Consider the following 18,993-nt stretch of genomic DNA (forward strand, 5'->3'; position numbering starts at 1 on the left):
TGAAGTCCATCCAGTAAAGGAAGCTGAGAAACAGTCTCAAGAGATAGTAGAAAAAGTTCAAATCTGGCTTCAGACACTTAATAATAATTGTCTAGTTGTGTGACCTTGGGCAAGTCATTTAACCCCATTGCCTTAAATAATTTTTTAAAAAGATAGTAGAAAAACCTAGGGAAATAAAGATCATCAAGAACAGAATGAATGAGAATGTCAGAAGAGGTCATTAAAGATGAGAACTGAGAAAGACTAGTAGATTTATTCTGGTAAACTGGAGAGAAAGGGCAGTTTGACTTAAATTAAACTTATGCAGATTATGGTACAGATTGCTAAGAGTAAAGAAGGGAATAGGAATAAAGAAAATAGATGTAGCTTGTGTGCTCTTCTCAAGGAGTCTAGTCACAAAAGATGCTAGAAGACAAGTAGCTAAGACAGATAGATGAAATAAGTGAGGGATGGAGAATAAAGAAGCTGTCAATAGTTGTACTTCATGTCAGTAAATTCCTTCAAGTTCTCACTTGGGCATTTACAATCTTTTATAATCTGACTTCAAATACCTTTCCAGGTTTACTGCAAACTGTTCCCCTTCAAAAATCCTACATTCTAACTGGCTATAACCTACACAGTGCCCTAAAGCTTCCTTATCTCTCATCTCTTAGAATTTTTTTTTCCCTCAAGCTCTAGCTTATGTGTCCTTTCCTACAAAGTCTTTTTTTGAATGTCCTAGATGATAATTCTCTCCCCTCAAATTATCAAGTATCTACTTATCTGATGACAGATATATATTCCTCAGTATCCTGTATGTCCCATGTAAAATATGAATTCCTTGAAGGAAGTCCACTAGAGCCCTGGTAGGATGCTTATTGGATAAGATTAGATTAGCATATAGAATGAATGAATCTTTAAAAGCATCTGATCTGATGTTATTTTGAGAAAAGACAAGAAGCCTTAGTTACTGGTCTAGGAAATAAGACTTTTTTACAATGAGGGCCATGAAAACTATTAAACAGTACACAAAGAATTAAGAATCTCAATTATAAAAAGGATGAAGAGCAAGGAAAGTCTTACAGAAATCTATGCATTTGCATCAATATCACACAACACCTTTATGATTTTCTATGTTTAAATAGGGTGGCTAAATGGCACCATGGACATTGCTGGGCATGAAGTCAAAAAGATGTGAGTTCAAATTCACCCTCATATATTTACTGGCTGTGTGACCCTGGGCAAGTCTCAGTTTGTTCATCTATAAAATCAGTAGGAAAAAAAAAATGGCAAGCCCCTCCAGTATTTTTCCTAAGAAAACACCAAAAGGAGTCACAAAGAATTGGACAGGAATGAAAAATGACTAAGACTGAAACACTCGGAGAAGAAATGGAAGGAGTATTTCAAGAAAAAAACACAACAGAATGAAGTTCTTAACAATGTGACTTCAGTAAAAATAGACATTATCAGACTAATCTTGTTTTTTGTAAAGGAATGTCTGAAGGTAGCAGCACATGAACCTCTGAAAAATTAAAGAGCTGAATCACCCAAAGAGCAAGAGAAGCACACATGGTGAACCCAGAATTTTTTTTCCTGAGCCTTGAACATTTGATACTCATTTATCTCCTGAATGGACTACTACAAAAGTCTTCTAACTGGTCTCACCTCTCCAATCCATTCTCTGCAGTTGCCAAACCCTAAAGCACAAATATTACTCTTGTGATCAAGAAACTTGAATGGCTCCCCATTGTAGTAAAAAATTAAAGCACATTCTTCTTTGTTAGGAATTTAAAGCTTTCTACCATCTGTTATGTACATCACTTCCCTTTTACATACTAAAGATTCCAGCCAAACTGGTCTTTTTGTTCTCCATGTACAACATGCTACCTTTTATTCCCATGCCTCTGTACAGCAGTCCCTCATCCATTGAATTAAAATGTCCATCTGTCTCTTAGAAATCTTAGCTCCCTTCACAGTTTATTCAGTTTTTATCAAGTTATTACTTCCCCTACCCCCCTAAAATTATGTTTTACTCATTTTGTGAATGTGATGAGCACTCCTAGTACAATCCATCTAAGTTTCTTGAGGGTTTGTCTCTTTTCTATCTCAATTTTTAGAATGGCATATTGCTAGTACATAAGCACTGAATGAATGCTTCTTGATTGCCTTATAAAGATGTGAATTATATAGATTCAGAACTGGTAGATGTGAACTTGAATTCACTAATGGAATATCCTAAGATTCCATACCTGGTTCTATTCAGTTCAACATTTTAAACAATGAAGTGATTAAACCTGTTTAAGGTAAAATTTGTCAGATGTGCTGGAAGGGATAGTTAATACACAAAAAAAATGGATAGATTAAAAAAAAAATCATGACAGGACAATAATGAACTATATTTAAATAGGGAGAAATAGAAAGTTATAGTCTTGTGTTCACAAAAATCAGCTATGAAAATCTAAGATGAAAAGAGTAAAGCTAAATAATAGTTAACAAAAGCTGGAGGTTTTTGTGGATTGACAGCTCAATGAGCTGAGAGTATGAAATGAAGACATGAACTGCAACCAAAAAAAGCTAATGTTCTCCACTGAGATACTAATGTGCCCCAATCAAGTGTTTCTAATGAGGACTCTCTCTCAAACATACTGGCATTATTATATTCAGTTCTGAGTGCAACATTTTAGAAAGACACATTCTAGAGTGTACCAAAGACTATTACCATAAACTATCATCCATTATTTTAAATAATTATAAATTAAGCAACCAGTATATTATGCCAAATTGTAAAGGAGTAAGAATCAAAGCCATAGTTGAAAAACACATGTACTCAGAATGATAATCTTGTTTTTTTACCCTGGGTGTTATATGTACAACTTGACCTTAATTGCAGTCCCAATGCATTAAATACATTATTTCAGGTATTTGGAAAAACTATGAAAAAGATAGAGTTTACTAAAACTAAGATATAACAAAATAATAAAGACGACATTTATTTTAGTCAAAAGAATTTATTAGAAAATATTATATACTACATAATTTGTTTAAGATAGTACTGTTTTAGTAGACAGCACTCCAGCCTTACGCTACAAACAGCTTAACACAGAACCTGGGATAGGCACTGTGCTCCTAACAAGACATTCAAGCAGCAGGCACAGTGATCATTTCAAACAGTGTAAGGGGGCAACTTAGTAATTAGCAGAAAGGTACACAAAATCTTTATAATTCCAAAAATTAATGGTCACCATAGCTTTAGTTTCTAAAAATAATTTTCTTCAAAATCTTGGGAACTTTTTGGCCCAGAACACTTGCTTATAAACACTATTACACTTTATGGTATTTAGACTCAAAATTATAAAATTAGAGTCTTAATACCAAAAGTAATCAGGAACTAGTGATGGTGATGGGGAATGCAAATGAGGAATATACAAAGTAAATTTAAATTTCTGGGAAAATAAAGAGCATATAAGGCAATATATTTTGTTAAAAATATACATCATGCATTTTCTGATAAATTCTTAAATATTTCCAAGAAAACAAGAAAAAGCTTACTCGATGCTTTCTAATCTAGAAGACATTCTTAATTAGGAATTACAGATACAGCAGAGTGCCAATGTCCCAACTAGAGATGGCAGCTACCCTTATTACTTCCAGTAGGGTACCCAAAACAAATAATCAAACAAACCAAAACCTTCTTCTACCCTAAACCTAAGATTTTATATCTTTATCATACCTGCCCTTCTGTTAAGTCCTTTTACAAGTTTGTCTTAAGTCATCTGGCAATGAGATTCAAAAATATAAAGCAAGAGAGAGATAAAATGTTATATTAAACAACTCCAAAAACTCCTTGAAGGAAAATGCAGGAAAATACGCACAGCGTGTGATTAATCAGCATAGGCATAGCAATTTGCTACAATTTTTTTCAAAGTGCTAACCAGTTTTAGTTCAAAATAGATTGAAAGTTCACACAACTGCTGCCACAAGTGAAAAACTGAATTGGGGAAGAAAGAGGGCACAATGGGAATCTTAAGACATGGCTGAGTGTGCTTTAGGAAGAAAAAAAATCAATATGGAATTCCACATCCAATTACACTTCAGCTGTAATGAACTTTTAAACAACAACAACAAAAAAAAAATAAGAATGACGGTTATCCAAAAAAAAAAAAAAGCAAAGATCATTATTTTTCAATGCCTCAGGATTTTCCTATTAAAATCTGATAAGGGTGACAGCACTAATGAGGTCCTACATTTCAGATACCTCTGTCTAAAAACCAGGACCAGGCTCTAATGTGCATTTGAAATTGAAGAAATGGAAAAGCTACTCTAAGACAGCATAGTAATAAACAGTATTACTCAAACTGAAGAATTTAGCAAAAGGGTCTTATTTGACTCATTAGACTTATTTGTCTAACCATTTGTATCATTTCATTTCTAGCCAAAGCTGTTCATGGCTAGAAGTGGAGGGAGATTTTGCACCATACCAGTATCATCCTTTCTAATCAATTTTCTAGCATTTTCTAAGACCCAAGGCTCCCAAAACTCTAAATTAAAACTGCATTAATTTCCTCTTATCACAAAACAAATTTTCATGCCTAGGAATTCACTCATTATGAAACAATCTGAAATTCCACAATAACCATTTCTTGACCTATTAAGCCAAGATATCAAAAAGTAAATTTACAATATATCCAATTTCCAAGTAAAGGTCAATGAAAAGTCCTACACAAAACTATAGGTCTCAGGTGGCACAATCTGCTGCCTCTGGCCAATAAAGGATATAAATAGCTTCTGAAGTGTTCTCTGGACTGTTCTTCCAAGATTAGCCAGAGACTATGGCCTGCTAAAATTGTAGCCATCACAAAATAGTTATGCTTATTTCATACTGGTAACCCAAAACTGATGGGTATAGGGGAAGAGTACAAAATAAAAACAAGGAGTAAAATCTTTATTTGGTGTTGAATCGTATCCCAAAAGTTGTGGAGTTGAATAGTATTGTTGTCTATGATTTTTCTACTTAAACATTTTCTCCGTTTTGACAGTCATGTGCTTTTAAAATATTTGTATATATGTATATGTGTGCCTACACACATATAAACAAACATACAATGAATCCAGCAACCAGTCTGTCTCATTAATATTAGAAATATTATCAATGGCAATACATTATTTTAATTTTTATCACAATTAAAGGGGAATAGACATAAGGAAGAAAATCCTACCTTAATATATTTAGGCTTCTACTCTACATGTACATATCTCTTCTAAAACCAATGTATTTGTTTCTAATTTATGCACTCCAGTCTTCAAGTCAAAATGCTGTACATCTTCCAGTATCCACATTATAGTACCTTCCTAATTATAAGAACATTCACCTTCAAACCTTTCACCTTCCTTTCAATTTGATTTTAAAAAAAGAGATAAAGAAGTTGTGGTGCAGAGCTCTATTCATTTAGAATCATTATGTCCTGCATTGAAAAAACTTTTTTTTTTATCAAAACCAAATTTCAATCACAGTTGTGTATAATTTTCAGTTAATGGTACATGTTGAAATTGCACTTTGCAGATAATCTTGATAGTGTTCTTAATGCTTCCTATTTCACCCTATTTTTTTTTCAGTTGAAGCAGGTTCTTCTGGGTTTTTCTTTTGGCTCCCCTTCCGCGAATGTTTGTATTTGTCTACATAGGCTTTAACCAGGTTTGCCACTTTAGCAGAATTCACTTCTCCACTCTTACTATGACAAACCTACAACAGGAATGAGGAGGGGAAAAAAATTTTTATTTGTAAAAGGCAATAACACTCTCCCCTTTGACCTGAATACCTAGAGCCAACTAAGCTTACTGAATGAAAAATGAAAGATTTCATGAAAAACAAATGCCTCTAAAATATTACACTTGATTTAATAATAATGCCCTATACTTTAGCTACAAAAAGGATTAGGTAGATTTTAATACTTGCTTAAATATATTTATTAAACTAAACATGGTTCAATCTTTTATCACACAGAACTACAACAATGGTATAACTTACTTTATCTACTGCCTTCCGCACAATCTCTTTATATTCTTCCTTAGTAATATCTTTATTTTGGTAAAATGGTTTAATAGCCAATTTTACCTCCTGTGCTGCTTTTTCTTGAATCTGCAATTTCTAATAAGAGAAGAACAATTACTAGTTCAATTATATTCTACCAAAAATCACAATTTTTAAAATGTCTCAAAACATTGCAAACTTGCAATATTTAAAGTTAGTTTTAACAAATACAGTGTTTCTAAAGGATCTAAAAGCATTAATACTTGCTCATTTTTATTAAACACTAAAATAACTACCATGTACAAAATAACTTTGGAGGTTCAGAATAGGCAGTTGACATTGTTTAACTTTTTTTAAGTACGTATTATTCTCAACTTTGAACTTGCCTTGTCTGTCTTCGAGCTATCTGCGCTGGCTTCCACTGTAACACTTACTTTGCTTTCTGCCAATTTTACAGCAGCATTAGGAGCTTTGCTGTGACTTGATGATGAAGCATTACCAGAACTTGGTCCCTGAAATGGCCCCATATTTCCAGGAGTTGCTGTTGAAGTAGGCAGAACTGGTGTACTCATGTTATTACCTACATGAGAAGCACTAGGAATACCCTGTTTAAGGAGTTAACAGCAGATAATGAATTATTTTTCAGGTATTTAACACTTTACAATTTCTTAAGTTATACATATATACACAGTGTAATATACATTTAATTTTGGAACCTCATCTGAGTAGGGTAACCTTCTGAAACTAGTTCACAATAACCATTTAAGTTTAAAATATCCAAAATTATTTTAAAGATACATTTTCATTATTATATTGTGATAAATACTAAGACACCTTGATGAGTATAAAGAAAAATATCTTTTATGCAAAGACCTTTTAAGAAAATTAACTCATCCCATCTCTGAGTGAAAATGCCTTTTTTCAATGATGATGGAAATGAGGCAACAAGGTCAAATGAATTCGGTAGTAATGAAGATTAAAAAAAAAATCCAATATATTTTGAAACGAAGTCCTCTGTCCTTTCCACTAAACTATGCTGAATTATTGCCCAGATTCTAAAATTTTTAGAATGCAGACATAAAATTGAGTTTTTATATTATAATATAGTATGAACTACTTCATTCTGTAGACTTCTACAGAAGGTGCTGCATGAGAATAACAAAAGAGTACTTACTACTATTCATGCAAACCTTTACAAAGGACACTAATTGCAAATTTCTTTTAACCTACTCCCTTGTTTTCAGGTCACCATGAAAGACAGACATTAATGGATAATGAACATATTTGCCTAGTTTGTCTGAACAAGACAACATAAGCTTCCTCACATTATTTCACCACCAAATGTTTCCCCATAATGTGAAGACATTAGGATAAAATATAAGGAATTTAGACTTCAAGTTGATTACAATTTTTTATCAAAACAATTATTATTTTAAAATGTAATTATAAGAAATCTGTGTGACTGTTGAAAGAAATTTTATGTATGTATATATATATATATGTGTGTGTATATATGTATATGTATATAAACATATATATTTGGGATAACAGATTTAAATTTCAGAGTTTATCAATTCATTTTTATATCAAATATAGCAAGAAGAGAATGGTTGGGATGAGTCAAAACATTTTTGTTTTTTGGTATGTCAAGAAGTTTTTCTTTTGACATCTGACTTTGCTGATTAAATCTTAGTTTTTAAAAAAACATACCTGTGATTGCTTTCCATCTGGCTGTGAAGCAATGCAGTTGACTTGTTGGGATGGTGGGGGAGGGGGTGGTGGTGGTGGTAATCCCTGAGACACATTGGAAGGAGCAGCTACCTGCATGAGAGGCACTCCTGCATGGAGATGCATAGGTAGCTGAGGATGAATGTTAAATGGATTACGTTGGATGTTCATCAAGGGGGCATGAACACCCACTGGATATGGGAAGATATTCATAGTTTGGTGTTGTGCATTCATTTGATGTTGCATTACATTCATTTGTTGTGGCATCATAGTTATAGGAAGCTGAGTACCATCACCTTGTTGGTTGGTTTGGTCTTTGAGATTTTGATCTACCAAAAAAAAAAATTCCCTTTAAAAATGTCATAGATAACATTTGTTCCAAAGATGTATCCCAACACACATATAGTTCCCCCAACCTTAACCAAGTATACTCCCTGAAAAATAGTAACAATAAAATCTCCTGATACAACTCAAAATTACAACTTTCTTTACAGTAATTTAGGCAGTTAAAAAGCACTAAATACTACATTGAAACCTCATTTAAAAAAATAATCAGCAATCTAACTAAGTTTGGTCAATACCGTAACCAACCAACAACAATATTCCTATAAATATTTACTTTTTTTTAATGTAATTTCTGGTACAGGATGATTTTCTGATGTTAATAAACAATAAAAGTCAAACAAACAAAAATAATTTTAAGAAACAGATTCATGAATGCCAGCTAAGAATCCAAAATTTTATATTAGTGAATAGAAATATAAAATTGTTTTAGGTTTGAATTCAAAATGGTCAATTTTTATTTTAGGCAAATGGTTTTCTCAGATTTCTCAAAACACAAAAATGAAAGTTTTATCATAAACTTCTTCAAGAGAGAGATGATTTGATTTCACATTTGCCTGGCATTTTAATAAATGCTTGTTGAATGAAGGACTTATGAACAAAGAAAATATTTTCAATAAGTGTCAATTTGAATATAAACTATAATCAGAAATATTTTTAGTAAACCCATATGATAAGATACACTGTTCAATCAATTCCACAAATAGCTACAATTCCTGTGGCTGTGAATGACAAATTTTATAGGAAATAGAATTGGGTATCAAATTATATTGAACTAATCTGAATTAAGTAGATTTTGGAGAAAGCCTGGGAAATCTGCTAACCAGAAATTTTAAAAAATAGAATACTTAATTGAAGTATTTTTCCCTACTCTATAAATATTTCACTTTAGTTCACAAATCATTAATAACTGTGTAAGGGGAAAAGGAATGGTAGTAAATCAAATTTTTAATCATCAACTTCTTTTAAAAACTAACAGATAGGGGCGGCTAGGTGGTGCAATGTAAAGTGCACCAGCCCTGGAGTTAGGAATACCTGAGTTCAAACCCAGCCTCAGACACTTAATAATTACGTAGCTGTGTGGCCTTGGGAAAGCCACTTAACCCAATTTGCCTTGCAAAAACCCTAAAAAAAAAAACCCTAACAAATAAAAAAATAAACAAAAAAAGTAAAATATACTTACCATGATCAGCTATTTCCTCCTCCTGCCTCATCCATCCAGACTGTGGGCCTGAGGAATTCCTCCCTCTTCTTGAATAGTAATTCTGTACATCAGCAGGCAAAGTCTTTCTTATAGCCCAACTAGATGCAGAAGTCCACCCTGATCTATCAGCAGGGGTATCAAATGAAAATTCTTGATCACTTTTACGCCTATATGGTTGCTGTTCAGCAAACTTTGAGGAATCATTCCCTGAACTATTTGAATTTCCTGAGAGGGGTTTTCTGTTTTGCCATCTATTTTCATTCTGTTCAGCATGTCCAAAACTCGCCCTGAAGGTGCCTCTGCCACGGTTGCCTCTGCCCCGGTTTGACATCCAACTAGAACCAAAGCTTTTATTCCAAGATTTCCCTGAATTATCATGTCTATTTTCTTCCCAATGAGAATCTTTAAATTTGTCTGTATTCCTAGTCCTTGGGTCAGGACCTGAATTTATTCTTTCCATTATCCAATCTGGACAGTCATTTCTATGCTTGTCAGCAGAAGAACACTGTTCATCAATATCTGGATTAACCTCATTTTTTTCTTTTTTCAAATTTTCATTCTGTTTATCTTGTTCATTCTTTCTATACCTATCATTTCCCCTGGGAAACCTCCAGTTATCATTTGTCCATCTATCCTTCCACCGAGGAGAGTAACTGTCTCTGTCATTTCTACTGAAGGAGGCTTTATTGCTTTTTGTTCTAGATCTTGAGCATGATCTAGAACGAGATCTAGACCTAGACCACCTTCTGGCCCTCCTTTCCCTAAGATGATCTCTCCTTTGCCCATCTCTATCATTTTCTCTTTCTCTGCTGCGAGACCTAGATTTCTCTCTGGAAGGGGAATCTTTTGTTCTTGATCGAGATCGTCTATTCTCTCTTAAAGTGTCCTTCCTAGGGGAGAGGGACTTAGACTTACTCCCTTCCTCTCTTTTTGGAGACCAAGACTGAGATCCTTTCCTCTCTCTTGCAACATCCCTCTTTGGAGACCGAGACTGAGACCGAGATCGTCTCCTTCCTCTGGTAATTTCCAATTTGGGAGATTGTGAATGAGATTTTCTGCTTTCTTTTCTAATGTCTTTTTTAGGAGATGGAGATTGAGATCGTTTTCTTTCCCTTACAATGTCTTTATTAGGCAACCATGTTGTAGATGGAGAATGAAATCTAGACCTCCTAGTTCGAGGCTTTTTAGCCTTATCTATTGAAAATGCTGAATTTTCAGTCTCAAGACTGAAAGTAAGTTCTGCACTCTTTTCACTTACAAGATCAGAATCTTGTATTTTATCTTGAGAATTTTCCTCCAGTTTGGTTTCAGCACTGACAATCAGTTCACTTTCAGATTCATTTTGGTCACTGCAAAATGAATCACATTCCATAGGTATTGATTCATTATTGTCTTCATTAAAATGTTTTGGGAACTGCTCTGTATCTAAGTTAGACAATTCTGTATTCCTGTTCTCTTCAGTAAGAAATTCAGACTTCTCTTCTAAAGACTTGTCTGATTTATCACTCTCTGATGGAAAATTATCTTTTAATAAATTTTCATCATCTTGAATACTTTTAAAATTTTCATTATTTGAACAAACTATTGTACTTTCTTCATTTCCAGAGCAATCCAGTCCAATAGATTCTATAGGATCAAGTAATTCCACCTTTGGGCTCTCAGCAGTATGATCTACTGGTAATGGTTCTTCATACTCAAAGGCCTCAGTCTCAGAACTCTCTACACATACTATTTTTATCTTAGAATCAATATGGTCAAGAGTATTCACTTTGAGACTCTCTCTATTTTGATCTTCATTTACCTTTGATTTTGCACTCTTAAATAACTCATCTCTTAAACTAGGATTAATGTGGTGTACAACATCCTCAGATTTTGCAAGTACATGTAATTCATTTTGAGGATTTTCTAGAGGTACACTTGCCTTTACCTCAAAATCTAAATGCTCAGGTGTTTTAACTGAAGTTTCTATTGGTTCATCTACTTTTTCAGTATTATTCTTAGAAAGCTCATTTTCTAAATGCAAAATTTCAGTCTCAGTACCCTTGTTCACAATTTCCTTAATTTCTTCTTCTTTAACTAGCACAGAAAGTTCTTGGCTATTGGAATCAGAATATAATTTCTTTACAGTATCTTGTTCTTTTCCACAATTTTCTTTAAGTTCCTCCCTGTTTGCATGTTCAATAAAACTTCCCAAGTCATTAGCAGATTCTTGTTCTATGTCTGTTTGCATAATACAGGAGTTGCACATTTCTGTATTTGAGTATCCTTTATCCAACACAGGGAGTGTGTCAGACTCTACAACTTCATCTGCTGAATCACTAGAAGATGACTTTTCAGGGAGTGATGATGAACTTCGAAGCTTCTTTTTAACTACAGGTGTCTTTCTAGCTCTTCTCTTAGGTTTGCGTTTTGGACCTGGTCTAATCTGCTTCTTTGAATCTGCTGAAGTGGAAAGATTTATAGATGATTTATTGCTATCCGGGGCATCACATCCTGAGTTATTTGAAATTGGTGAATTCTGGGGTTGACTGACAGTTTCAGTTTTCATATTACGTGTAGATCTTCTTCTAGGAGTTGTTTCTGCAGGTTTTCTTCTTGTTCCTCTACTATTCGATGTTCCAGCAGTTTGCCTCTTCTCCTCTCCCCCTTGTGTATGTGCTAGCATGTGTTCCTTGAAAGGTGACCCTAGCAACAAAATTTAAAAATAAACATGCATATGTATGTATACATATATATATATGTGTGTGTGTGTGTGTGTGTATTTATATACACATGCACACAAACACATAAATAGTATTTATTGAACAACAGATGCCTGAAACAGATATACCTAACATGACTTACATAATAGATACATAAATATTCCATAGCAATATTTTGTGTGTGTGAGGCAAGTAACTTTTCCAAGGTCACACAGCTAGTAAGTATCAAGTGTCTGAGGCCAGATCTGAACAAGTCCTTCTGAGTCTAGGGCCAGTACTCTATAAGTGAAAGACTTAACTAGTAATCCAAATTAAAATTTAGAAATATATTCTAGAATTTATCTAGTAATAGCACTCATATCACTACATATATTAAAAGAATGGCTTCATTCTGTGACAGCAATGGTCACATACATGCATTTCTACTGATACGGAACTGACAAAGTGCATAGCTATATATGGGAAAACAAACATTTAATATGGATCACTGATAAGAGATCATGGGACGACACAAAGAAAAAGTAATTTATTCAAATGCAATTAAAAGAAATTAGTTATAGAGGTCACCATAATTCCTGCTGAAAGATCAGTGAAACTGAAAATAATATTCTTTGACAATAAAACTGTAATAGAGGTGGGCTTAAAATTTTGAATTCCAACTCACATTGTTTTAGTTTTAAATGAAGAAACATTCAATCAGAAAATGTCTAAAATTAATCCTTAAATTTTTTTCAGAAACAAAATTCACCATTAAAAAATTCAGTAAATGGTGTTTGAGATTCAATGTAAATATTTTGTAATGTCTCTCTTTTCCTCTTTCTTTTTTAATTTGTTTTTTCTTTTTCTTTCGTTCTTTTTTTCTTTCCTTATCTTGCCCAGACTGAAAGTGCAGTGACAACTCACAAGTCAGATTCCACTACTGATCAGCACAGAAGCTTTGAACTTTTCCAACCCGAGTTCATTTGCCTCTCCTTAGGCAGCCCGGTGGGTCCCCACTCCTGAGGGTTCCTCATATTGGTGCTGGAATTCAGTGCAGACGCACCTGATTGACTTTAGCCCTACTAGAGCTCAAAAACTTCAAGCTCAAGTGATTCACCAGCTTCAGCCTCCCCTGTAGCAGGGATCACAGTCATGTGCCACCATACCGGGCTATGTTTTCATAATTTATCTATTTTTCCATGCAACTGAAAGGGAAAAGCTTTTTAAAAAAAAAATAAAAATTATTTTAACATTTTACCAAAATCTTCCAAAGAAATAGTATTCATTGGAAAAATTGTTCCTGGCAACATAGAAGAAACAAGAGGAAGGATTTCAGCTCCAGCCATCCAGGGAATGAAACCAATTCTGAAAAAATTGAAATATAAACAAATTAACATTTCAAAATAAAACCAAAATGTTTTAAAGTTAAAATTTATTCAAATCAGGATGACATAAATAATTATTGCTACATTAGAGGTTAAAATGCAAACATATGTCCAATGATAAATGATCAATAAGATCTTCAGATTTTTTAAATTATTTGTCAATAGGCTACAAATAAATAACTTTGAAACCTTTCATTTTGGTATTCAGTATATCAAAAAGAGACTGAGAGTGATTAATAGTTACAGCAGTTTCTGTTTTTAAAAGCATTTAAGTTATAATCAATAGTACACATTTCCTATAGTGGTGTACAAATTACATGGTATCAAGCAATAAATCTGATATGGCTTCATTCTGTGAAAATAATGGCTATGCAAATGTTTTGCTACTGATACTGAACAGACAAGGAGTGGTTGACTGCATGGAACTAGATAAAACTCATTTCCTCATCTTTTTTTTTGGTTCTCTATCAGCTGAGACTTGATTTCATGCCATACAAACACATTTACTGAGCTCTCTTCTTGAGGGTATTTTGATTTGTCTTTTTTGGTTTTAAAGAACAGATATTATGTCAAAAATAAAGAGGGTGATTCTTAAGGAGCACAATTCAATTTGGCATGAAGAAATTATATGGCCCAAAGACAGTTCAAAGCCCATAATGAAACTGGGTAAAGGGAAACTGGTCAAAAACAAAACAAAACAAAAAAATAATTCCAAGAACTAACAAACTATTATTTTTAAATAGCCTCAAAATTCTCAGTAAATAAGGAAAAAAACCTTCAGAATGATTTTTACTGATTACTCTATACACTGCAGCACAGACATCTTGAAATTGGAAGAAAAGTCCTGTTTTGTTTTTTCTGTTTATGGGTTTTTAGTCTTTAGTCAGACTACAAAAATTCATGCAATGTTGGTTGGATTTTTTTTTTACTTCCAATATACCTCAAAGTCTTGTTCCCAATGAGGGAATTATAAATTCTGATAAGACTATTTTTGCTGAGAACTGTTTAAGAATTACAGAAATTCTCAAATGGAGATAATATATTTCAACATTATCTTGTACCATGTCACATATCACAAAACATTAAGACATTTATCTAAGCTAAGAGATGTAAGTAAAGACGTTTGATGACTTAGAAACTTGCTTGGCTTAATTCCCATTGAAAACTCATGGGTTATAATCAAAGTTAGAAATGGAAAAATGGACTGCTTGTACAAGATGTACTGAATATTCCACAAGTGTAGTTTCATTAATGAAGAATTAAAGCATACTCAAAATTTAGCAAACTCAAGGCCAACTCATATAAAATAAATGACAAGAACAAAGGAATATATTGTATATTAAACTTTCCAGAGATACAAAAAGTTGTATTACAATGTACATTACTTAATTTCTTTATTTCACTTTAATCTGCACTGCACTACAAAAGTTTTGTTTAGCCTACACATCCAAATTGTTCATTCATAGGCTGACTAGATCCTTTAATATTCTTTGCATCTTTTTTGGACCAACCAAATAATTGGCAAGTGTTGATTCCAAACAATCCATTTTTGCCATCACTCTTTTCTGCTAAATTATGATAGCTAGTTCTGGTCTCCTGATTTAAAAACTATGTTTCTTTCAGAACATGTGGATCTGATATTGGAAAGGATAAAGACTCAAAAACCAAATTTTATGTAACATTATGTATGTACAAAACTACAAAATGATATATAGAACAGAATTTCCTGCAAAGAATGTTTTAGCTTCTCTACTTAAATTTAATTCACACCTTCCCTAAATATGCCAAGACTTCTTACAAGAATGTAATGGTTCTACGTAGTATAAGAAAACTGGCAAGTAAAATTAGTTCTTGAGCACATTTCAGACACATAATAAGAAAATAACTGACTTGAGACCCATTAATTTCATTTGCCTTGGCTTTTAATTCAATGCAACACTTTTGAAAATTAAGTATTATGGTTATTAGAAAGATACAAAACAACATTTTTCCATTGTCTATGCAAAAGTCTTCTGAAATCAATTATTTAGATGATTAACAGTTGGTAATATTATCAAAGAGCTTTTGAAGTAAGAAAACTAATCACTGCAGTTATCTTGAATAGCAACTATCTCTCCTATATTTAAAATTATTTGACTTAATACTTTTTAAGAATATAGTTATATTATGCCAAAAGGGCAATAAAACTGTGTATACCCTTTGATCCAGAAATACCACTACTAGAGCTATGGGGAAAAGGACCCACACGTTTGAAAATATCACAGCACGTCTCTTTGCAGTGGCAAAGAATTGAAAATTGAGGGGAAGCCCATTAATTAGGGAATGACTGAACAAATTGTGGCATATTAATGTAAGGGAGTACTGTAAGAAATTATAAATAGGTGGATTTCAGAAAAGCTGGAAAAGATTTGCATGAACTGATGCTGAGTTAAGTGAGTAGAGCCAGAGGAACACTGTACATATTAACAGCAACACTGTGAGATGTTCAGCAGTATAATAAAAGACAATTCTAATGGAAAATGGAAAATACTATTTGCATCCAGAGAAAGAATTAAGGACTCTGCATGCAGACCAGAGAATACAATTTTTCAGTTTAAAAAATTTGTTCTATGCTTTTGTTTTTCCCCCTTTCTCATTGTTTTTGTTTACTTTGTTATGATTCATTTTTCACAACATTACTAGTAAGGAAATATGTTTACCATACTTATCCATGTATAATCTATATTATATTGCTTACCATCAAGGGGAGGCAAGAGTTAGGGAGATAGAAAAATGTAGAACTCAAAATTTACAAAAAGGTGAATGTTGAAAACTCTTTGCATGGAATAACAAATAAATAAATTTGAATTTTAAATAAAAATAGACAAGTCTTAAATTCCTTGATTCACTTTCAATTACTACAGCAAATTACTACAGTAATAACTACAGCAAAATTTGTTTTTTATTTTACCTTGCAATTCCAGGTAATGTATCATGGAACCATGACAACTGTAATTCTTGTCTCTTTTGCCTAATCACTGAATTAATTTCATTAACTTCTGTAAATCCTGTACTAAAAGACAAATTTTAGACATTATCATTATGAAAAATAAAATTAATCTTGCCTAACAATATAGAGTTGGAAAAAAAGATTTCTTTCCCCAAAACATTGTCAAAATGTAAAGAAAGCTTTAAAGTATAATTCATTATGCAAAAAATTTAAATATTGCATATTAACATAACATTTATCAAAACAATAAGTTTTTGATACTTAACACAAATAATGCAATAAACAGAATACATATGCCCATCCTCCACAAGACACAGATAGCAAGAAGTTCTGATGGAGACAATCCCTCAGAGAAGTAAAACTGAAAAGATATGTAAACCATTAAGATAATTTATTTTAAGAGAAAGATTACTCAACTACCTCTTTTCCCCAAATTCACAAAATAAAAGTTCAAACATCAGTAATATTTTCTAGAATCATTCCCCAGTTGAAACTAAATATAAAGCAAAAGAAGGCAGTCTATTATTTATTGTAATTGATATAGTACAAACATTTTAAAGTCACTCATACATGTGATCTCTAAAAAAACCTTATTGATTTTATTCTTTTATGAATTAGTCTCTAGAATTAAGTATTATAATCCAGCTTTCATATAACATGGAAAAATTAGATAAGCAGCAATAACCTATTTTTGTCATCTTGAATTAAAAAAAATTATGCACTCTACATATCTACCTTTTATAGCTGCATATCTCACAAATGAAAGTGGCTTAAAAATCAATTTCATTTGAAAACAACAAATTGCAAAGAGGGAAGATATGTACTTTTTAAAAAAATTGTTTACCATAACTAAAATGTCACAGGTTATAATAACTGGAAAAATACTAACCAGTAACCTCTAAAAGCACAAGAAGATTCTCCAGTGTGATTATCAGAAGAAAATATACTGGAAAAATAATTTCGGAAGCAGTGATTTGGGCAGGTCTGCCTTTGAGGCTAGAAAAGTAAAAGGTTAATATTAGAGCAGAGTCAAATAAAAGATTTATATTAAAATTATTCTATATGCTCAATATTCTATATCTATATGCTATACCTGCTCAAAAAAAATGTTTCATGTATTAACAAGAAAAATGTTTCATGTAATTCAACAGACCTTATTTATCTTAATAGAAGCAGCTCTCCTTTTCATTATTTCATTGTTTGAAGCATTTCCTACAGAAAAAAAAACACAATAGGGTTTGATAACATTTTCTAAATTTTTATTTTAGGACAACAGTGTGGTACTTAAAACTAAACTAGTTATAAAGATGAAAAATATAATTAGCCCAAAATTACAATTCAATGTAAGACCTTCTCATCTGTATTGGATTTCAATTTCTAATTTACTGGTTATTAATATTAAATAAGACACATAAGGAAACATACATTGTTTCAGATACAGTTAACAACTGGATTTTAATACATTCTTAAAAAATTATTTTGGTGGGCAGCTAGATGGCACAGTGGATAGAGCACAAGCCCTGGAGTCAGGAGAACCTCAGTTCAGAACTGCCCTTGCAAAAAACAAAAAAAAAATTATTTCTGGCATTTTTATTTAAAGTTTTAACTTCCCTATTCCACTCCTCCCTTACTACCCCCCCCCAAGATGGTAAACAATCAGATATATGTTATACATGTGCAATTAGGTAAACATTTCCTTATAAGGCATTCTGGGCAAGAAGACTCAAAAAAAAATAAGAGTGGAAAAATAGCATGCTTCAGTATATATATATATATATATATATATATATATATATATTCAAACAATAAAAGTTTTTTCTCTGGAGATAGATGATTTGCTTTATTCTTTGAAATTGTCTTAGATTACTATATTGCTAAGAATAGCTAAGTTATTCATAGATCCTCATTGAATAATATTACTGTTATTGTTTACTATGTTTTCTTGGTTCTGTTTACTAAAGTAAACTATATCTATATATCAATTCAGATTCCAGGTTTTTCTGAAATCATCCTGCTTGCTCTTCCCTACAGCACAATACTATTCCATTACAATCGTATAGTAATTTGCTTAGTCATTCTCCAACTGTTGGGAGTATTTCTAATTTCCACTTCCTAGCCATCACAAAATATATGCTTTTAAAAAGTCTATATAAAAGTTCCTTTGTAGTATTCAAGACTCTTTTTCTATTCCTCATTGTCAACATCCAAGTTAAAGTTAGTCAAGTATACAATAATAAATGATTTTTTAAGTGTAAAATAAAAAATTTAATAGAACAGAGCTGTATTATTGATGTATTAGTTTTTTGGCTAGTATTAGTAAAATTACTCTCCCTTTTAAAAAACTATTCCTCCCAAGTAGGATAATTCCCTAAAGAACTATTTTTCCCAAAAAAGGCAAGGGCCTAGTTTTCATCTGATACTTTTAGAAATATCACTATACATAATGTTCTCAGATTTTTGTAACCTCCAAACCAGTTTTATTACATTACTATTAAAAGTAATAAAATTAAAAGTAAAGGAAAAAATAGGGAGAAAAATCAATGTCACCACTATCCTCCCACACACAAGGTCAGTGCTGCTCAAAATGGACCTTATTGATATACTTAAATCATCTTATTGTCAGGACTTCATATAATAGAAAAGTGTTTCTTCTGTAT

The 18,993-nt window shown here is 32.4% G+C and overlaps 1 protein-coding gene across 5 annotated transcripts in view; it reads right to left on the reverse strand.

Moving 5' to 3' along the window:
- Window positions 1–2,967: 2,967 nt before the first annotated feature.
- Window positions 2,968–18,993, reverse strand: part of SCAF11 (SR-related CTD associated factor 11) — a 106,971-nt gene continuing 90,945 nt past the window's right edge. For 4 of the 5 annotated variants that reach the window (XM_074194884.1, XM_074194888.1, XM_074194887.1 and 1 more), the window contains exons 7-15: window positions 17,490–17,548; window positions 17,226–17,332; window positions 16,298–16,399; window positions 13,221–13,327; window positions 9,261–11,966; window positions 7,718–8,064; window positions 6,394–6,612; window positions 6,005–6,124; window positions 2,968–5,719 (exon numbers count right to left, since the gene is read on the reverse strand). In XM_074194884.1, coding sequence (XP_074050985.1) covers window positions 5,573–5,719; window positions 6,005–6,124; window positions 6,394–6,612; window positions 7,718–8,064; window positions 9,261–11,966; window positions 13,221–13,327; window positions 16,298–16,399; window positions 17,226–17,332; window positions 17,490–17,548 — 3,914 coding nt within the window. In that variant the 3' untranslated portion in view covers window positions 2,968–5,572. The remainder of the gene's footprint in view (window positions 5,720–6,004; window positions 6,125–6,393; window positions 6,613–7,717; window positions 8,065–9,260; window positions 11,967–13,220; window positions 13,328–16,297; window positions 16,400–17,225; window positions 17,333–17,489; window positions 17,549–18,993) is intronic. The other variant, XM_074194886.1, reaches the window with a different exon arrangement.

This window comes from Macrotis lagotis, chromosome 7 (genome assembly GCF_037893015.1).
Source record: "Macrotis lagotis isolate mMagLag1 chromosome 7, bilby.v1.9.chrom.fasta, whole genome shotgun sequence".
In the NCBI taxonomy this organism is placed as follows: Eukaryota; Metazoa; Chordata; class Mammalia; order Peramelemorphia; family Peramelidae; genus Macrotis; species Macrotis lagotis.